The sequence below is a fragment of the Numida meleagris genome, chromosome 1 (genome assembly GCF_002078875.1).
Source record: "Numida meleagris isolate 19003 breed g44 Domestic line chromosome 1, NumMel1.0, whole genome shotgun sequence".
Lineage (NCBI taxonomy): Eukaryota > Metazoa > Chordata > Aves > Galliformes > Numididae > Numida > Numida meleagris.
In genome coordinates this window covers 57,848,200-57,871,159 of record NC_034409.1, presented here as the reverse complement: position 1 = coordinate 57,871,159, position 22,960 = coordinate 57,848,200, and the positions used below count along the sequence as shown (strand labels likewise).

The 22,960-nt window shown below is 43.0% G+C and overlaps 1 protein-coding gene across 4 annotated transcripts in view; it reads right to left on the bottom strand.

Moving 5' to 3' along the window:
• Positions 1-22,960, bottom strand: part of TMEM178B (transmembrane protein 178B) — a 217,769-nt gene that overhangs the window by 140,205 nt on the left and 54,604 nt on the right. For all 4 annotated transcript variants that reach the window (XM_021388437.1, XM_021388443.1, XM_021388431.1 and 1 more), the window contains exon 2: positions 20,788-20,901. In XM_021388437.1, the coding sequence (XP_021244112.1) occupies positions 20,788-20,901 (114 nt within the window). The remainder of the gene's footprint in view (positions 1-20,787; positions 20,902-22,960) is intronic.

The window sequence follows — 22,960 nt, the reverse complement described above, 5'->3', positions numbered from 1 at the left end:
TCCTCTTCTCCTCCAAGATAATGGACCAGCCAAGTAAACTTCCACCTGTCCCCAGCAGGGCTGTTGCTCACAGTCTCAAACATGTGCATGCGCTGCCCAGCCTCTCCTTCCATCCAGAGCCCGACTAGATCCCTGTGGCAGCTGTGACTTTGCATAAAGTGGGCCAGCTCTCTTCTATTATACCTGCTTTCTCCAAGGCTGAATTAGGCCTAAGATGGCAACTTCAGCAAGTGATTCCAAAATGAGACCTTGTGTGTTTTAAAAGATCCAAAATCAGTATTGGTCCCAGGAAACTAAACCTTGCACATGATCTCTCTGTGAGATCCCTAGGACAAGGCCAGTCATTCCCACCACAGGGGTCTACATTCCCTCTAAGTGGAGAGCTTCTCCTCTCCGTGCGCTCCAGATGTCCAGCAGCCAGCTAAGTTTGCAGAGTGGGAAGTAATTATCACAAAGCTAAATCATCCATAGGAGCTTCTCTTGCACACTTTGGTTGAGGCGTGACATGGCTTGCTCTGATTGCCTGCAAAGGAGTGCCATAAGCTGGGAAACAACTCTCATCCACGCTGGGAATGTTTCCATGATAAGAGCCCAGAGCAGCACTTACAGAACACTGCCACTGAGATACTTCTGATCAGTGATTAATGGAACCGTGTTGCACCCCTGAGCAACCACACCACTGGCCAAACACAGTAAGACTGTTTAGGGCAGAGAGAGATGCAGTCTCAGAGGAGGCAGGCAGCTGCTTCTTTCCCCAGAGAGAGAAACAGACGGCTTTTCCAGACCTCAGTGCTGCCGAGAGCTTCCCAAAGGCACCACATCAGCACATTCGCTCCTCGGCTGGGTTCTGCTACTGCCTGAAATAGTCTTGTTTATTTGTGAGCAGTCATGGCTGAAACCAGGGGTGTTTGCATGGCTTGTGCCATTACATCTTAATCTTGGCAGTGAATAAAATCCAGTGATTATGGAAATAATTTGCTCATGATGTAAATTATAAAGCACAGCGCGTGCCATTTGTTTTGCACTAGGGAGTATATGTTTGTGGTATGGAAAATATGAAGGTGAAAAACTATTTGTTGACTTCAGCTTTTACAAGCTGATTTAAATTTTGCATCAGATGTTTACTGCAGCAATTTTGAAATTTGCAGGAACCAACAGCAATCATCAATACTAGCTAAGAATATCCACCTTGTCATGTACTAAAGGGATATTAAGGAGGTGAAGTCTTATATTCATCCCTAAGGGAGGGTGAGGTGACACCACACGTGGTACCAGCAAGTTAGCTCAATCTTTGTCATCAATATTTTTAATGTAGCCTGAAAAATACAGGCTCTTCAATATTAACTACATCAAAACAGAGGTGTAAGCACAAAGAAGGAACTATCTGCGCATTACTGTTAATAAATAAATTCTCTGTGCACTACTGTTAATAAATATGCTAATGACATTCCGCTCATAATGCTGATGTTCCTCAGATAAGGGGAACTGTATGACAGCTGTCTGAATTTTATTCTGTAAGTGATCCAGCTAGAATAACAACTAACCAGTTATTTTCTCCTCTTTTGTAAGTAGAATGTAAGAAAGGTATCCCTGTGATAAAACTAGTACAAGGTTAAGGAAATGACACCAAAATATTACAAAAAGTAATTCCATTGTGCATATAACCTTCTTGTTGTTAGACTGTGCAATAAGCATGTGTCAAAAGCTCTCTCTGCAGTTAATGCACCTTTAAAACTGAGGTTTGTGAACTCTCCTACCCAAGAAATAATTTGCAAGACGTTCAAATTCAGATCATGGCTGGCTTTGCCATCCTCTCTGTAGGGTTTGTGAGCTGAAGAAGACTACCCAAGAACAAACCTGTCATAGGTGAGTTCTGGAACTTGGCCAGAAGAAAGTCTTGGCTCTCATGTTGGGCACAGATGTGGATGGCCCAGGGCTGTCACAGTGGTGCCTGCCCAGCCCCAGCCACCAGCACATATCTCCCAGGGCCTCGGAGACACCCTGGGGCTGGTGCCTCGACAGCGCAGCAAATTGCTGATTCTCTCATAGGAAAATACATTCCATATAAAAGCACCCTTACCTGAAGGGTAAATACCTGGACACCAGAGAGAGGGAGACCGTAAAAGCAGAGCAGCAGGGCTGATGGGAAGCAGGTAGAATTCAATAGACGCATTGACTATTTCTAGGAAGGGTTCACAATGGCTGTTTAGAGGAAGGATTGCAGTACCTGGCTGTTACAACTTTTCCATGGTAACTTCTAAATCGTAATAGGGAGTTAACTGCATTTTATAAAAGAATGTTTGTTTCTTTAATTGCTATGGATTAGAAGCCAATAATGGAGGGAGAATAGAGTACTAGCTACAATAAAGCGCAGAGAAAAGGACAACTAATGAATATGGCTTCTTTTTAAACATATAAACATTTAAAATCAACTTATTCCAAGTATATGCTATTCTGTGTAAATCCAGTCCTCAGTCCTCTACTGAAAGACACACTGTTTTTCCTATGTTTTGCCTACTGGGATTTCTGAAAAAAAGCAGTCGTATTTTTCTAAAAATTCAGAATTACCCCAGATTTTTCTAATGCTTTCTCACTTAAAACTGAAACAAGAAGTGCATTTTTATACAACTATGTATGACTTGATGACGACACTGCCAAACATCTTGCTCAGGCACAGAAAACATTCATTTAAACTCAGGATTGTGAAGAGTATATTGTCTAAATAATAAACTTCGTCTGTGCTATAATCACGTTACATTTGGAGCCGCCCCAGAGTTCCTCATTACTAACCCACTTCAAAATCCTAGACTGGCCTGTGCCTGTAATCATGGTGGTCTGAAAGAGGCTGTTTCAGGCTGGAAAATGGGTAATGGGGACAAAAATATGTTGCACAGCTCATCACAAAATATTGAGGTCTGTGAGCCCTCCTACACATGCTCAAACCTGGTGCTGGCTCCAGCAGCAAACACAGCTCCCAAGCCCCCTGCCAGCACCACTGAGGACAACCCCAGGTGGTTCCCTACATCCCTTTGTGAGATAGACCACCAAGGAAGGGATGACGTGCTGTTAGCTGAGTGTTGCCTGCCCAGCTCCAACTGGTAGTTTAAGCAGTTCATGCTGAGAATCACCTACAGCTGTTCACCCATTCACTCCGCTCAGAAGTCAGCCTGCCATTGCTCAACTCTCAGAGTGAAAGAAAGGATCTCTTCTCTACCCTTTGACCACCATCTGAGGTAGAGGTGGGGGGGGAGGTGAACCCAAGTGCCTGAGAGATCCTGCTGTTCAAATGACAAAAAGTCATCAAGAGGTACCTGCCACCAGCCTCACTGCTGCAAAACACATCAGGCAAAGAGAAATCTGCAGGGAAATTACCCTGTGGTTACAAAGAGAAACAGCAGGGTTATGCACAGGGGTTACTGGATAATTAAAAGTGAGAAAGAATATAGAATTTGTGCATTTGGGGAAGAAGGAAAAAGAAGAAAGGTGACAAATGTAATTCAAAATATTTATTGGAAGGTGGGAGGGAAAGGGAATTCTTGCTACAGAATGACCCTCTATCCAGACTGATACTCCAGGTAGTACTGTGAGATCAAATATCACTCCTGAAGGAATGCAAAGTTTTGTAATGCAAACCAACAGGTGTAGCTGCACATAACTATAGGCAGACACTGACAATCTTCCTCAGACTGCTGAGCCCTTTCTCACCAGCTAAAAGGCCCTTTAAAGAACACTGCTTGTCAGACATCTTAGAAAACCAGGTACCCCAAATTATTTCCTCTGGAAAAGAACATGCTTTTAGAAATAAATCGCTCACTGAGATCAAAACCGTGCTCCAAATACAGATTTGCATCCTATCAAAGCTACCAGGGCAGCTTTCTCAGTATGCATTCTGATGGCTGCCTGGAGATCGTGTTTTTCCTCCACAGCCACTCATTTTGCACATGCAAAAGAAGATGGAAAATACGCATGTGAAGCTTTGTCTCTCCTTCATAAATGCAGGCTGGAATTTTGCTACACACAACTGCTTGGCAACGAAGAGTTGAAGGACATGGAATAAAGACCAACCTACCTTCCCATATCAAGTCCCAGCGCTCACCAAAATGTCATGACTTAGAAAAGGATGGAAAGCAATGCCAACCCCACAGACAGAAGGACTTACAAAAGAATTAATAAACGACTCTCACTTCTCTTGCCTCAAGACTTTTCCGGGTAAATTATTACTCTTTAAAGCAGTGTGCAGGGAGTAAGCTGCCTGACTCCCATTAGCATTAGTAGCGGTGGCATAGTGTAAGCTTTGTATGCCAGTTCTGAGGATTAATCACAGTATCGTATCTGTAGGGCACTCGCTTTGAACTCAGAGAATCTGGAACAGAACTGCTCTTCTTTGTCAGACCCTCCTTTGAAGAAAAATCACAGGAGGTGGGTGGGTTGCCTGCTAAGCCTCTTCTTAACCCACCAGCACTTCCCTGTAACTCTAAACCAAGCAGTCAAGCAACAAGTGCAAACATTAAGCAGTTCTCTTTTGCTGCCTCTCCAGTAACATTAGCCAAGACGGGGAAGCAAGAGGAGGCAATTTTTATTTATTTATTTATATTTTTTTTTGCGTAAGGAAAAGAAAGGATAAAAGAAATCACACAAAAACAATGCAACAAATGTGCTATCAAGACGAGAGCTTTCTTGCTGGTTTGTTGTTTGTATTTTTTCATATACAAGATGAAAGCAGAAACACTGGAGAATAATTTCCATGTATGAATTTGGAAATCTAAAAATAACACCTCATTTAATACACTAAAAAGCCAACAACTGACCCTGGAATAGCTGGTGATGAATACATTCAACAAGAAATTTTCCCCATTTTCTCTTTCCTTCTGTGTTTGCTGGCACCTTTCCCCCAGCCCACCCCTTGCTATTTCCCCTGTGAGGGAGGAGAGGCCTTGGCAGAGCCGGGAGAGCTGCATCGGCTCAGGCTTTGCAGGAGGGCAGCTGTGGGCTCGGGGCTCCTTCTTGTTTACCCCAAGATGCTGCAGTGTGCTCCTCGGGCAGCTTGCGTGGCTTCAGCCGGCTGAAAGCCCAAATGACTGAGTCTGCATTACCTCTGCTTCTCCTGCTCCTCAGCTGAATAAGAGCTGACTAGTCCCTCCAGAGGGCTCGTGGCCTTTGATGAAAGCTGCTGGCGCAACAAGTGCTTGCGGCCATTTCTGTCAGGACCAGTTACAGCACACGTACATCAGGGGCACAAGTACTGCTCACAGAGTTATCTTTTGAGAAGCATTAACTGACTCACATGGCCGCTCTTGTTTCCAGTGAGGGCTGGTTAAAGACGGGGACCTACGGACTGGGTGAGGATGAGCGGAACACCCACCCCACATACGGATGCCAGTCTGCAATATTTAACAAGGTGCATTCTGCATGACTGGCAGCTGCTGCAAGCAGAGCTGCATGGCCACAGCTGCAGTACTGCTGCGTTACAGGGAAAGCAGGGCCGCCCTGTGGGGAAGGCTCCAGGTACAGCGGCAGAGCTGTCTGAAGTCAAGAGTGCACTGCACCAACAAGGGATCAGCTCCTGCTACAACAGTTTGCACACGGTGATTAAGCACACTGGCGTGGCTGTAACCGGGAAGACTGCCCGGTACTTGCCTGCAGTATGCCTGGTTTTAGCCAGCGCTGTCAAGTCTCTTGCTTTCACAAGCAATACATTATTTCATCCCTCCCTCTCCCAGATAGAGAAAACTCATCTTACTGCAGGAGCCAATGTTCTGTTCCTCCTGCCTGCTCATTCACACCAGAGGCCCACCACAACGGTCACATCCAACCGCGTCTCATTTACTTTTATTGATGATGCCAGCTTTGTAGCAAGAGAAACAAAACAACACATTGAATTCAGGACAACTGAAAATCAGTTTTCCACTCCTTCATAAAAGGAAGAGAGTCAAGCAACAGCTATTGATATTTTCCAGCAGTAATATTTCACCGACATTGCTTACTTTCCTGTGCCACCTGTTGTACAGCCCAGATATTCAGGTACAGATAGATACAAGATGGGTACAGACAGCAGCCCCACAAACTAGTGCCTACAATTGTGTTGCCACAACTTGGTGTTCTAAGTAGAGCTATTTTCATGACAGTAGTGTGTACTCCTCACACATATTTTTGTCCAGTCAAGCTGCCTTCAGGCTCTACCCTGAACAAAAAGCTGGCAGGGGTTCAGTGCACTCGGATGGCTATGCCTACTGCAGACTGAATGATCTAACAGCACACAAATGAACCAATCATCTCAGCCCTTGACTTTCATAAATCAGTGCACCAGAGGTGTTGTCTTAATGGACAGCTGCAGTGTGTGACCTGGTACCAATCAGCAGAAAACGGTCCCTTCCTTACATTATGCAACTCTGCCCTGGATGCTGTGGTCTAAAACATACATACGCCCAAAGCTGTTGGGCAGGGCAGCCAGTGACACAGACCACAAGTGAAAAATAAAATAATACACAAGGCCTCTCCTACGTGCACTTTAGTTTTGGGATCTGCCCACTAACTATCAGCAAACATACTTTTAATTGCTGTTTTTCTTTTGTCGTTCCCTCAGAATGAAGAGATTGATCTCTATTGATCCAGGGAAAGGCTTGCTTTGTTTGCTCAACCTTTCTGTTGCTTATCAGGTTTGTGCCAAGAGCTTGACACACACAAAGACTGAAAAGTAAATTAAAGTAATGAGAGAGTGATGGCAAACTCATGGCAATCTCATTCTCTACCAGACTTTGCTGCAAAAAAAAAAAAAGTGGTGGAGGCAACCGCTTCTGGTTATTTTCACAGTTGTGCCAACAACGTCAGGAATTTGTCTTATTTCCACATGAATCTAATATTGATGCAAAATGAACAGAGAGGTTCTCTCTATACACAGAAGAGCATCTAGGCATCATGTCTTTATTTCCCTCAGAAGTTTCCCATTATTTTGTTCTTTATCTTTGCTTTTCCCCAGCTGCTTACACACATTACTTTGGCATCCTTATTCATATTCTTAAAAGGCACCACTAAGATCTAACCCCACCACACTCTCGGGAGAAAAAGACCACCAGTACCCAAGTCATTGTAAAGTTCATCTCCCCACTTACTGCTCTCCTCCAAGGCTGCAGAAGTCCTGCTTCTACACCTAGGAGTATTTTCTCTGCTCATGACTACAATACAGGAATAAGACTTGGAGAGCAGCAGTGTTCCTCCAGCTGTCAATCATGCCACCAAACAGCCACCCACCAGATGTCTTTCTCTTTCCATCAACATCAGAGCGTGAAGAAGACAGCTGTCAAAGCTGGTGGCATTCTGCCCCAAACCACCTCCCCCAGCCCTGCCAAGATGAGACTACTGTGTGGGTCAGAGCTGCTTGTAGATAACCTGGGGCCCTGTCAGCATCCTACCTACATCCTCTTTGACTGAAGCTCCTTCTGCCAACTTCACAGCCAAGCCTGCAGTTCCTATAGGCAATAATCGCCTGGGGATTAGCTCTGCCTGGCCCCCTACTCTGAGTGAAATCCCTCGGCTAATGAGTCTCCCTTCTGGAGACTGCACCACCAGGTTTAGCGGCCTCCCAGAGCTTACTATGGGGTCATAGACCCTACAACAGTATCTACTGTTGGTCCTCAAAGCCTCTTACTCCTCGCATGTAGGGTTTTTGTTTGCTTTTCTATAGCCTGGCTTCCAGACCTTTTTTCTACAGACGCTAACAAAGCCACCTTAGCACTATTTTGATACAGCAACAGATCAACTCTTCTCCTCTGTGAGAAAAGGAAGTGAAAACTCATCGTGAACCCAACAGACTGATGACAAATGTTCTCTTTTCTGGCCAGTGAAATACTGAGTCTTCTCCAATAGCGATAAAGAAAAGAATATCTTTAAATTACACTTGTCGTCCTCTGACTGCTGTAAAATGGGGATTCATTTACCTCTGAAATTCTGTTCTCTTGCTTGTGTAGGAAATGCCTGCCCGTGGAAAGCTGAGGCTAACATCATTAATCAGAGAAACCTATGAAATAGAAGCCAAAGAGAGACATCAACTGATCTAACCCATCTATACATCACACAGGTGCCGCTGCCTATACTATCCATGGTCTATCAAAGAGTTTAACTTAGCAGAGCTGTCAGTTCAGCTTTTTACAGAACCACTGGTTCCTCCTGGAAAACTTTGGAAAGACTTTTCCAAGAGGCAAGTCTACTGACACATTAAGTAGCTTTTAGGTTTCTCTGCCCCCGTTCCTTGCTTCAAAAGGCTTTTACATGAAATATCTGCTTCTTGAAATGAAATTCTCAACTTCTTTTGCATGAAAAATCTTGTGTCCCTGGAAATGATGTCACCACAGACTTTTCCACTTCAACTGAAGAGAGTACAGAGGGCTAGTGCTCCAGTGAAGGGTTAAACATAGGAGCCAAGGTTTATTTACCAAATAAAAAATATGGCTTTCATTCCAAGAGCAATAACATGCATCTTCAGAAACTGTCATGTATGTCCTGATATGTTGAGCTCCTCAAGGTATGAAGATACTCCTGAAACAAGCCAAAGACCACCTCAACTTAGGTTTACGTTGGAGCAAGTCATGGGCAGCTCTAAAATAGGCTGGGAGAGGATGGCTCCCAGCCCGCAATGATGGTGCAGGACCACACTTGTCAGTTAACTGATTCTTCACCTGTGCTTCTTTGGGATGAGGTGTTGAGCTGGCTGTGGCAGCTTGGCTGGCTGTGGAGATTTGCCATACAGGACAGATTCTCCCCTGGACACATCAGAAGGGCCATTTTGAAATTAGTTGCCTGCAGTTTTCTATTCAGTATGCATTTCTTCTTCCAGATTATTTCATGTCTCTCTAATAGGACTGATTACAAGTATCATTTCTCTAAGCATACTCACTTGATGACTTCTCAAATAAAATGACAGTGAAGATTACTTGCAGGTAAGAGACTGACTACAAGTATGCTATTCTTGCTCTGCGTATCAGTTGTCATGACAATCAGTGAGGACACTGGTTTAAAGTCCAATTCATACACAGCATAAAATTCATCAGTGCCTACACATAAGCTAAGGAAGACAATTTTTGAAACTATTGATTCTAGTTGTTCACTCTCAGACATCTCTGAAGAGCTTGTTTTCAGAAGGTGCTGAGGAACTCCTATTTCCTACTCCTTAACTCACTACTAGCCTCTGACATTTTTATTTTTTTTTTCCCAGCCATTATTTCTAAGAGAAAATCACCACTAATGAATGTAATGGATTCTGGTTTGGGCCACTAAGCCTTCATGCAGGAAGTATTATTTCTACATATCTTTAGAAAAAAAACATTTTTGCTGGTACAGAACTTTGTAGTAGTCTTTTCTGGGAGATATGCAGCCTGAACTCTGGCACTACAGGAGGCAGCATTGTCTAGCACTTAAAGCAGTGGGAGGCCGAAGACCTGAGTTCTGTTTCTGGCTCTCCCACTCACTCTCTGCATGACATTTAGCAGGTCAATTAACTTCTCTGTAAAATCTCTTTTTTCTACATGTGAAATGGGTGTACTGGGCTGCGTTCGTCTTTCTGCACCCTGTTTATGTCAGAAGGATACTGAGTGAAAAGCACTGCCCAGGTGTTTCAGGATGCTGGGATGGAAGGGGCACTGCACAGCCAACAGCACCACTAACACCAGGAATGTGTGATTCTGGAATCCGTTCAGTTGCACTGATCTAGTGCCTAAATATCAAAAAGTCTAAATTTAAAGGAGCACTTTTTCTTTTCTGAAAACTCCATTGTTTCCCACCCAGATGCTGATTTCACTTGTTTTTAAATCTCCAAATGTCTAGTGGAATTATTATTCTGGTATAAATATAAGCAAATCCGAAGTCTTTGTACCCTGCCCATTAGTCCCTTCTGATTAGGATCTTTGTGTATATGGATTTGTGCCACTACTGACTTCTTCCCAATACTGGGAAAATGATTTTGCAGTTTAACTCTTTTCTTCTCGTTGCACCACAGTCAAGCATGACAGCTGTAAAGAATAGCATTACACTGTGCTCATATTTGTGATTGTAACATACTGTAGAATGGATTCTATAAGAGGAAAACTGATATACTATGTGCCTGTGATGAGTGAAGAGCAGCCAACACAGAGTTAATGCATTGCTAAAGATTTTATCAGATAAAAACAGTTATTCAACCACTTCCATGTCCCCTCCCATAAAATTTTAATAAACCCAGTCTTATGGGAAGAAAGGAAAGATGTGGACACTGCTAAATTATTTACAGCCTTTGTTGTGCATGACAAAGAAGTCCCTCTTATGTCAGTAAGTGATATTCTTCCATTGATTTCCTTCTCGGTACATCTAGGTGAGAATCAAGTTTGGGGAGAAAAAAAAAATAATAAAAAAATAAACAACAACAAGAAAATGAACAGCGATGCAAAGGGCAAGCCAGAAAAGACAAACTTGGAAGTAGAAATGATAGAGTTTGTATTTATGAAAGATATTGATCAATTCGACACGCCACTGACAGATACTCAAATTAGCTGTCATAATTCCAGTGATGCAGAGGGACACACAGACTCATGCTCCATTAAACATAACCTACATCCAGAGCAGTCAGATGAGATTTGAGAGACAGAACGCTGAAGTCCCACAGGAGATACCTGGAGTTGAGGAGTTGATTTATATTCCTGATTTCCCACTCCCTTACCAACTGCACAATCAGTACCTGGAGGCGGGCAGAGAATAATTTCAACAGCTAAACTGTGATTCACCCACCCAATTAAGGAGTCCTAGGATGGGCCCTAAGATATCCTTCAGCTTCCTCCAGTCTTCCTGGGACATAACTTAATTCAGCCCTAACAATGTGGCTGAACTGAGGGCTCAATTAATAGTAGGGGAGTCTAAGAACATAAAGCTGCATAAGTCTTCATACATCAATATTCACGCATTTTAGACCTTTCAAATTAAAAAGTAGGACAATGCCCTGGTTGTACGTGAGAATCAGGTTTATCCCGTAATTCAGTGTATAAAGAGCATCACTGAAAAACAGTAATTAAACTGGCAACCACTGCCTAGAATCTATCAGCACACAAAAATCACCTCCATGTTTCAGCCTGAAGCTTCCGTCAGGGTCAAAGCCAGGTTGTTTGATTCCAAGTTTGTTGGCATCTATCTCATGCTGGCTGCTGTGATGTTCCCTTGTGGATGGTGTAAGGCTTCATGAACAAATCATAACAATCTAATTTCCACAATGTTCCACTTAAGTCTTTCTTCTTGCACTGGTGCAAGGAAGCACTTACTCCTCATTACTAACCCTGTGTGTGGCGTGTGGCATGTAATCACCTTGAAATATTTCACTGGCTGGCTTTCATCTTGCTAACAGCGTGGGGTGGGGCATCAAACTGGGGTATAAATAAACTGGGATATAAATCATCATAAACCAGCCATTAAATCGGTATATAAATCAAAAATTATAGAAGTCAGAGATGGAAAAGACCCATTAGATCACCCTGTTTGTTCTTTCCTGTGTTCTCACCCTAAGAATGTGCAAGGCATCATTCTTGATTAGCCAAGAGACATAGAAAAACGCCCATCTCTCCCCTTCTGTCTCTCTCAAGAGGGAAAGAAGGGAAACAGAGCACACTGCATGCATATTAATAAAGCTGTATTTTGACTGGCTGAATGACTGGAAATGATTAGCAATGGTATGTTTTACCTGTCAACATCTCCACACTGCAACAAGCAAAATGTCTCTAATGCTCCTCTGCAAAAGTCACAAGGCTGGAGGGGGTTTTCTCTCAACTTCCTTGCATTCAGAACAGCTCCTTAAGTACCCTACGACTCTTATCTATGACAGAGCTAAAAACATGCCTCCTTCCTTCTTCCAACATAACAACAGGAGGCAACATAAAACACCATGTAAGCCAAGGTGAATTCAAGTGCCTGCATGTACAAATATAACAAAACCAAACAAAAAATATCAAAACATTTTGAAAGCTGCAGTATCAAACATACCAAAGCTAGCAAATTAAAACTGTGACCCCTTCAGAAGGGGCAGAGTGAAAGCTGGAAACCCATGCAATGCTTGAATTAAGACGGGGAGGAGCTGAGATCAGTCGGCTGACATATAGCTCCTGCTCCCTCACTCACAAGTGCTTTCCTCTATGCTTACCCCAGAAGTCCTTGGTGACAACAGGCCAATTCATTTAAGAAATCTCTTTAGATGCAGTCCCTAACCACGTTCTCCTCATTTTTTCTGATCCCATCATGAGTTGGGTGATCACCTGAAGTCTGATTTACAGGCTGTGGTGCACTCACAGCTGCCAAATACTGTAAAAAACAAGTCTCAGTCATCTCCAGTTGGACACCAGAAAACAGTTAATTTCAATTCTCAAGTCTAAAATGGAAATTACAGCTCACCTCAAAAGATGACTGTGAATACAATTTTTTTTTACTATCTGCCATAATTGTTACAATAATAACAAGTGTCATAAAGTTAATGAAATACTTAAATATTCTGTCTGTAGAGCTGTGTTTTGCAATAAAAAGGTCAGCAAAAATACATTACATGATGAAAAATTCAAATATTGAATTGGTCATTGAATGAGAACAGAATATCCAAATGTATGGAATAAAGCAGGGGTCCTGTGGAAACCTGAATGTGTTACAATAATTAAAGACTTGATAATGAGCATGCTCAAAGACAAATTCAGGCCATGTCCGCAGCTTGAACTCTGTCATCTCCTGACTTAACATGTTTGTATTTGCAACGCTGGTGCCAGGAAAGGTTATGGAGCAGGTCATCTTGAGGAAGATCACAGGGCATGTGCAGGACAATCAAGAGATCAGGCCCAGCCAGTGTGGGTTCATGAAAGGCCGGTCCTGCTTGACCAACCTGATCTCCTCCTATGATTGAGTGACCCTCCTAGTGGATGAGGGAAAGGCTGTTGACACAGATCTGCCTGAGGGTGGGAATGCCCTACAGAGGGGTCTGGACAGGCTGGATAGCTGGGCTGAGGCCAATGGGATGAAGTTCAACAAGACCAAGCGACAAGTCCCACACTTTGGCCACAACAACCCTAGGCAACACTACAGGCTTGGGGGCAGAGTGGCTGGAAGACTGTGTAGAAGAAACAGACCTGGGGATGTTGGTTGATGCTCAGCTGAACATGAGCCAGCAGTGTGCCCAGGTGGCCAAGAAGGCCAACGGCATCCTGGCTTGTATCAGAAATAGTGTTGCCAGCAGAGTCAGGAAGTAGTTGTCCCTCTGTACTCAGCACTGGTGAGGCCTCACCTTGAGTACCATGTTCAGTTTTAGGCCCCTCACTACAGGAAAGACATTGAGACCCTAGAGCATGTTCAGAGATGGGCAACAATGCTGGTGAGGGGTCTGGAGCATCTGAGGGAACTGGGATTATTTAGTCTGGAGAAGAAGAGGCTCAGGGGAGACCTTATCACTCTCTACAATGACCTGAACGTAGGCTGTGGTGAGGTGGGGGTCAGCCTCTTCTCCCATGTAACCAGTGATAGGACAAGAGGTAATGGCTTCAAGCTGTGCCAGGGAAGATTCAGGGTGGACATTAGGAAAAAATTTTTCTCAACAAGAGTGGTTAGGCACTGGAAAGGTTTGCCCAGGGAGGTGGTGAAGTCACCATCCCTGGAGGTGTTCAAGAAACATTTAGATGTTGTTCTGAGGGACATGGTTTAGTGTGAAGTATTGGTGATAGGTAGACGGTTGGACTGGATGATCTTGGAGGTCTTTACCAACCTTGGTGATTCTATGATTCTGTGGTCATCCATGCAGACCTGCCCTGCTGCTTATGGGAGCAGGATGAGTCCTCCTCTCTTTCAGTGCATTTTGCACATGTGTTGGCAGTAGATACACAGTAAGACTCTTGACTTGTGCACTTTGCACAGTGCTTCAGAGAGTCTCCTTCCCTGCTCTTTTCCTATCCCCACCGTTTTGGCCATTTTTGCACCCTCTTCCACCATCTCAGCCCTTATCCCAGTCTCCATGTCCAGTAATCCCTTGTCTCACTTCTCCTAGATCATCAGCCCATGTGAAGTCTTTCCCCTTTCCTTGTCCCTATCTTCTCCCTTCTCAACCCCTGTCCATCTTGCCTACTCAGACATCCCCATCACAACATTGGATGGGGAGTTATACAGACTCCTCCGCACTCCTTCTCTGCTCTTCTCCCTCTAAGATAAAGGTAGCATGCAGATGGGAAAGCTATTCTCTGTCATAGGTATTAAGGTCATTGCCATATTAGCAGAGCCTTAGATGAAATCTAGCAGAAGGCAGTAAAATCCCTTACAGATTTCAAAACGGTTTTCTTGGCATCAAAAGCTAAGACTGTTTTTACATCTCAGTTTGAAATAGTAAGATATGAAGAAAACCCTACAGCAGAGGGAGAAGTAGAAAAAAAGGTTTGTCACTACCACCTGGTCAATAGCTTTGAGAGTGATGAATACTATGGAGATCCAGCAATACCAGACCTCCAGGCACGCGAGCACCTGCTGCATGACTAACTCCAGGATGGCTCTCCTGTTTGCTTAAAAACCAATGTATTAAGGAATGATATCATATTGTCAGCCAAATGGCACTGACCAGCAGGACAGTGTCATACTTCAGGGTGTTCCTCCATCTGGGGGCCAAGGTAGCTAATTAAAAATGAAACAACATTTCCTTGTAGAGGAAGATAGGAATGGAAAGGACCCAAGGGAGTATGGTTGAGAGAGTGGAAGGAAGCAGCAGGAGAAGCTGCCTATTTATTTCAAACACTACTTTCAGTAGTACTCAAGGAAAAAAAGCAAAAATTCTCTAGGGTCAGCACTTAATACAGATACAAGAATGAAATATTTACTGTTGCTTATAAAAACATCAGACAGGGTCAAGCCCATGAGCCTACTGGTGTTACTAATGCACTGTCAAGCTATGATCTGAGATTGTGTGCATATCTCAGCATCTTGTTTCGTGGGTTTGAGAAGCCTGTAAATTTAGAAGTGTAGACATTACTGTCTTCTCCAGAGCGCTAATTGCTGCCTCTCCCATCAGTATCACAACCAACATCCACAAAAGGACATTCTTCCAGTCCCCCTGCCAGTAGTTTTACTGGTAGTAAGGAGATAACTGAGAGCTTCCCAGGCCTAAATGAAGAAGCCTAGTAATAATGAATGCCTTATTCTCCTAGAGACTGCAAAGTTTGGACCATTAAGGCTGATAAAACCCACTTAGACTTCAGCATAAAAGAGGCTATATAAATTAAAATATTACCACTCTCTGCATCCTGTAGAAATCCTTCATTTCCTCCAATACTTGCTCTTCTCAGAATATGCCAGGCTATTACTTTTGAATTCACAGTTCATTTTTTATGCAAATGGCTTTCAGAACACCACAAACACAGGATTAATGCAATTTTTAGCAGAGAAAGCAAATGTTATCATTTCAATTAACACAAAGCTTCATGGTTCCTCTTTTTCTGACAATGCATGTCCTCATGTCAGTGCTTTAAATTCAGAGCCCACATCCTGTGACCTCACAGCAGAAGTTCACCTATTTGAGATACGGTTGTCTCCAAAGCAGCGTGGTGACAATTTCTAACTCAGCTGTGCAGGAAGTGATGTTTCCATAGCAATTCAGCCACTTTCTGCCCTGATGGAACATGTTCCTTTCTCCTAGACACAAAATAGCTCCTTGCCCAGCACTGTGGAGGACAGGCCTAGGTGGCACAAACAGAAGTTCCAGCTCTTGTGTGGCCAATTTTAATCTGAAGTAAAAATTCAGGTTTGTGATAGGTGGGGAGGAAAGAAAAATAACAGGCTGGAAGACAGCTGTCTGTCTTGCATGACTGGTTCCATGAGTCAGCAAAATAAAAGCTTTTGGAGAGGAGGAAGGAATTTCTCATCTCTTCTGATCTGGAGATGTTCATGTGATGCAGTGCAAGCTACATGGAGCTCTGCCGTACAGAGGCTCTGAGCATCATGCAGCATTTGCCCTGTTTCAGATACCATTGCAAGAGAAAGAAGACACAGGGGTTTGGCTAGTTCTCAAAGAAAAAGATCTCATTCTTTAAGAACATGCAACATTGCTTGTTTGCAGCACTTTAAAACCACGGCAATTTCTTTGCCAGTTTTAGAGAGAAGGTAGTCCTAGAAAAACCCCTTTTCCCTGCTTCACCTGCCGAGACATCAGTGAGGAAGACTGTGCAGTGACCCAAAGGCAACGACCCCATGCAGTTCAGGGCAGTTCTGAGGCCAGAGGAGGTTAACTCGCAGTCCTGTGGTACCAGCTACCTACACAACTCTTCTTGTTGAAATTGCTCTCACGGAATGGATGCACAAAAGTCCCACAGCAAATACAAGTATGTTCAAAGGCAAAAGTGACTGAGGAAGCATAAGATCTAAACAAAGAACCTAGAGGCAAAAATAAAACATCATACTAGACTGGATCTAAGGAAGTATGAAGAAAGTCTCTATCCTCTTATCTTTATCTTCCAGCTGACTTAAGCATGTTTAGAAACTTCACTATGTGTCTATTTTCCAAACTATGGGTAGCCTTCTTCACAGCAGTTTGTTCTTAGACTGCCACAGAAGAACAATGTAGAACACAGGTTGTCTAAAGCATATTAGCAAAAAAAAAAATAAAAGAACAAAAAACTGAATAGCCTTCCTACACACTGATGGTATAAAACAGCATCAGTCCAATGACTGTCTGGTTTTACTCCAAGGAGCAAACTGGTATAGTAAATATGTCATAGGCTTTGGGCACCGTACATCTCCCTCACAGTGGCCTCAGAGAACAGTTCAGTAGGTTCCTGGAGGATGTCAGAATATAGCACATTTCCTCATTGTTTGTACTACCATTTTCAAAGCAAACAATCTTTCAGTTTCTTTGGTAGAATACACCAGGCAATGACTTCCTGAAGTTTTTTAAGATAAAAAAAAGCATTTCCTGGCCAACTTTCTTATAGTACAAGCACATCAAATGCTTATTCTATGAACTGAAAATGCCTCCCAGCATTTCCAATGCCTGTACCATACTCCACAAACCCCTGCCATGACCACTTTTCCCATGTTTCATGAGCACATTTGTAGCACACAAAATAAACCTATGGGAACAACACAAAACATATGGAACTAGATACTACAATAGATACAGAACAGTTTTGATTTTAAAATTTTTGTTCAAATGATCTATACCTCCATTTCCAAAAGGATTGTTGGTGCTGGTGGAGGGTTTCAGAAGCCAGAGCTCTAGACCAAGTTTCTGTACATATGGTTGGGGTCAAAATGTGATTGGGTAAATGACTGACGCAGTCATAGAAACATAGAACCATAGAATGGCTTGGGTTGGAAGGGACCTTAAAGCCCAGCCAGTTCCAATCCCCTGCCATTGGCTAGGTTGCCACCCGCTAGGCCATCCAACCTGGCCTTGAACATCTCCAGGGACGGGGCATTCACTTCTCTGGGCAAACTGAAAAGTCATACCGTTACACTGGCAGCTTCCATGAAGTGACAGTTATTCGTGCTCAAAGTTGTTGGATGCAGCGTTCTTTCCCTTCTCCCTTCCCCTCTCAGCTTGTATAGACACTTGTTTTGTCTAATTAGATGAACATTATCTCCTGACAGGAGAAAGCTGGCAATACTACAATCATCATTCCCTCCATCCCTATTCAACCAGAGACAGTTGAGAAGAAGTGATTGCAGGGAAGTGAAGTCCTGTTTCCCCAGCTCATGATGCCATAGGCAATCAATTTGGAGCAAAGGTTCCATCTTGAAAATGTCAAATAGAATGAAAAAAGACAAAATCAAAAATGATAAAGTCAGGTCCAACTATTCTTCCCGGTCCAGCCACTCGCCTGAGTCTTTCTAGCATAGCTGACAGCATAACTATAGGAGTAGCTGCTTTCTGTACCAGTGTGCGCCATGGGGTCCTTGGCCTCAAATTAACTGCCCATCGCCCACTCCTGCAATACAACAGAAACTGCTGGAGCACCAGTCCTGTCTGGCCAGCCTGAAAAAAGTAGTCTGCTGAGAATGGCTGGAGTCCTCTCTCCTCTGCACTCCAACCTAGTACCCAGGTAAATCAACAGATTTCCTTCCCAGGCCAATTCTTTGCTTCCCTTGCACCAGGGAACGAAAACAACCAGTAATAAAATACAGATATGTCAAAGGACAGCAGAGGCTTCATCCTGGAATTGGTATTTTCTTTAGCAGTGTGAACAGACACTCCAGTTTCACCTTTCCAGTTCCTCTGAAGTTCTCCAGATGCCATTTAGTCCCAGTGTCTCATCAGGAAATAGGGTTTTTCCTTTCTCCCATTTCATGTTACGGATTTGAGAAACTATCCTTATCGAGACCACAAGGAACAATAAGTCTGTTCCTTTATTGCCTGTCACAGCACTCAGGGAAAGAGAAATTATGAATAGGAAATTGTTCAGGGGAAAATAATGGTCATGTTGACTTGGAAAGTTTTTTCTGCATCACGAAGAGCAGTGGGGAGCTGAAATAACTGTGCCCTGGATGAAGCTAGTCCAGAGGTACAGAACTGTGTCAGCTGCTAAGGAAGGGACTAAGATTACAGGGACTTTCTGAAGGTGCTTAACAATTTAGGGGTCACTGCTCAATCACAAAGGTTCTCTAAAGGGAGAACATCCCCCTTGGCCTAAACGTTAGTTGAAAAAATTGCTATTGGTCTCGTCTTTTAAAAGATGTTATACGGAAAAAAACAGTAAGATTGCAAACTCTACATACAATTTGAATGCAAAATGGCCTCCAGATCCTCCACTGGCTAACTCCATATATCAAACACTCACCATTGTAACGAACCACTCTGGAGAAGAGACCTTCAAGGTACTTCTCCTTCCCTGTCTTTACAAAGCATGAATCTGGCTATCTACATCTACCTGCACTTATCTGACTCATGAATCAGCATGAAAATCTGGGTCAGAAATACATACACACATACACTTGTCAAACCCTCCTTAGGAAAGAAACAAACAGCCTCATCCTGAAAGTGCTTCAGACCACATCAGATATGTTAAAGTGTAAGCATTGTGTATAGACTGCCACTTCTGAGACTGCCAGATGTACTCCTGAAAGCTCAGTCAGCTGCCAACACCATGCTCAGGAACTTGCTGATCCCATCAAGGGATGCACACGGTGAAGGACTAACATTGCCAGACATTTAGTAATTACATTTAAGTTGTGGAAAAACATTCAAAGAGCCTGAGAATAGCCCTTCGCTGAGCCATTGCTGAAATAAAGATGAACTTCTTTAAGACAATAATTCCTACAGTAATTAGTGAGATTCCCAGAGGATAATTGCAGAAAAGTCATCATGGCTCACAGCAGTGGCAAAAGCACACATACACAGCCGAAAGCATAAACCAAAGCCTCTTTGTACTGCAACTTAACAGAAGATGTCCTTTTCTGAGGGGGCAGGAGGGAGGGAGGTGTTTGTTTTCTGCACGCACAGACAAACAATGTTAACTTAAAACTGACACCAGGGGAGATGGCGTGAATGCAGAAAACCTGAAAGGTACTGATCTTCTAATTTTAGGGGCAAATGAACACCACATTTTGCAAGACTGGCCTCTTACGAACTTCTGAGAGGGATGCAGAGCCAGGAATTCAGTATTCTATTTCTTTATCATGTCAAAATAAAAGTAGGTATTCATCTACAGACATTAAAAAAAAAATAGTGAAGCCCAGCAGGACCTTCTGGAATTACCTTAATGCTTTATCAGATTTGACCAGGTGGGTGTACAAGCACCAACAGAAACCAGGTTTGACCTTACCAATTCAATAAATGAACAGTATCATAACAGATTCTCCTCCTCAAAGCTTAAAAGCGTCCTCCCAGAGCAACAGTTCCATAAGGCAGAAGTGATATTTCACTCATGGCACTGAAAGCCATGGGAACACAAGAGTTCTAGCATATTTCTCAGACAGTTTGGACTAGCTGCTTACAATTACCTTCTGAGCTCATGCATCAATATCAGCATTCTTTAACTTACATCATCTCCAAAGGGCTGCTAACTATTTGCACTGAGACAGAGGAACTCTGGACATTCATTAGTAACCACGACTGCATAGTAACAAGAGGAAGCTGCAGTGGCATCCTTCCTTGCAAAATCCTACCTCTTCTGTTTTGTTTATGAAAGCCATTTTCCAATTCCAAGATGAGGACAAAAGCTTTAAGGCCCTCCCTCCATATAACTCAAGGCAGTTTCATCTCTGTCAGATTTTGTTGCTTAAGCAAATGTTTCAAGTTGATGACCACCAGCTACTGTTATCACTAAAGGCTAAAAGCTCCTTCCCTGTGCCTTAAAGGGTGCAGCATCTCTTTCTACGTCTTCAGAGGAGAGTGATGCCACACTTACCAGCAGCTGCAGGCAGCAGGACATATTCTACAGTAAAAGCTAGCAATGAATTCTGCTGGAAGCAGGAAACTCAGCAGCAGCATGGAATGCAGGAAAACATACTTACATACTGAACATTCTACTGAATTCAAAAAGTAGGGCATTGATCTTGATATACATTTTCATGTTTAACTAAATATTAATCTCTGCGTACAAAGATCTCTTCCCCACCACCACTGTTTCACGCCTCAGCAGAATTTCTGTTCAGCAGCAGAAATAGCCGTGCAGGTCTTAAGTACAAATTGATCCATCTGCTAGAAAGACTAACTGTATGTGAGAACACAACGCTAAGCGAGTTGTCTGTCAAATTCTCCATTCCCATTTATTAGTGGGTACCTCCCTTAGTCTTTGCATGAGGAAAACTGAGAAGAAAGCCAGCAACACTTACGCAAGGCATGCCACTCATCCTGGCGGATTGTCTTGGTGATGTTGTAGGTGAGGTTCTTGGGAATGGTCGCTGAGGAGTAGTGGTACTTGATGTATGAGCACCGCTCAATTGCTCCTGGAAAGGGCAAAATACAGAAGAGAAACTGATGTTACATGAATTCAATATGTTCTCCCAGCGGTAGACTAGATGGACTTGACAAGCACAAGAAAAGGCTGAGAGAAAATCAGTCCCTGCCATCAATCCAGTGTGGCAGCCGGTACTACCTTTGGCCTACGATAGGCAAAATTTATCTGTAGGGAAAGCTCGCATGCAAAATTAAGATATATCAAAGGCTACACAGTAGCTGTCAGAGCTGTGCTTTCACCATCAGGTAGAACATGGCAAATTATTCCTTCTTTCTTTTCCTTTCCCTGAGCCACGAGCTAGCAACATGGAGGCCAGCAATTACCACGGAGAAACCAGAAATTCCCATTGTAGCTTATCCTGCAATAATGTGTCTGTGGGCAAGCTTCAGGAGATATGCAAAGCAAACACCTTTCATCTCATCTTCAGTAATAAAAACACACAAGGAAAATATGTATTTATAGAAAAGAATTTTTCAGACTATTCCCACCCCACAGCCAAGAAGCAAGACAAGCAGAAGCACGTGTCACAGGTTATAGCATGTCTCTGGAAGGTACCCAGACACTTCCATAGCAGACTGAAGTAGAATTTATTAGCACCTCTGAATAATAAGCTTTGAATGGCATCACAAATGGCTGGAACAGGCAACATTTTTGCCCTTGTAGGATTTCATCTAATTTTTATGGAAAAAAAAGCACCACGTGCTTCTTCTGTTTGCCTTCTGGTCACATACTTGTATTTTCCTTTTATAGCCACTTTCCTTCCTCTACGATAATCACACCTCCAGGCAGCTCTCTGCACAGTGTCCTTAGAGGAATGGGCCTGGCATAGCCCAATGCTTTTTGTAAACTATAGCCTCGCCAATTTCCACATCTGATCAGAAGTCTGTGATAGTGCAACCATTCTTGCGCTGGTGAAAAAGCAGTAAAGTTTCCTGCATCCCTCTTGCCAGTATCCTTAACTAACGCTGGCTTCATTAGACCCTCTTACTGAGCATTCAGATTTAAATCTCATGAAAGTCATTTTTCCATTAATACTACAGTATTCTGGAACAGGCCCCTAATAATTAAGGAGGCATCCTGAATGCGGTTGGCTGCACTGTTTGCTACTAGCTACCACTGGTCAGAGGAGTGACTGCTCTGGAAATGCTTTTATGTTTTAAAAATGCATTAAGACATGCACTCAGTAGAATTAAATGAAGCAATGATTTATACAAATGAGAGAGTGATATACCAAGAGGCACACAGACAACACTTACTGTCAACCAAAACTGAAAAGGCAGAGGCATTAGCCTTATGTATAGCTCCAAGGGGTTAAATATGTTTTTATGCCTTTAGAAATACAGGTTTTTGCTTTGGGTTGTAAAATACTACTTGGGTCAAACTTCGACCATACACCACGAATTCACAGCATGAATAAAAAAAGCCCATGCAAGAAAATTACTAGTTACAACTGAGTAGACGAAGCACCGTTCCAAGTTAACACAATACAGACATTGGAGGTCCTCACTGTTTGCTTCTCTTAAGCATTCTTCGCATTCTGCCTTTGACAGCAATTAGATTAGACAAAGCCAAATATTATAGGGGAAAAAGGCAAAATATTTACGTATGTATCCACCCGCCCTGACAGCGTGATGGGCTTCTGTGCGAATCTGCGCCATCTGGGCACCAAATGTATGCCCAGAATTAAAGTTTCAAACCAAGAATAGTATTTAGGGAAAAAAAGAAATCTAGTGTGGAAAGAGCTTTGATGAAAAATAAAGCCTGAAATTGCAACCTTGTCTTCACACAGGTTTTCCTCTTCTCTTTTGTTCAGCCACTTTCATGGATCAGGAGCATTGGCAAGAAAGTGGAAAAACGCTTATTTGTCAGAAAATAATCTTCATGTTATCATCAGATACCTGCCTAGAAAAAGATTTATATAGATAGCCAACAGGTACACAGAGCCAAGACTCAAATTAAAAGCATACAGAAGGATGAGTCTGTAAAAGATTCTATGCCATTTGCTACAATTTCTTTAAATAATCAGCAAAAACCTTTCCTCTTATATC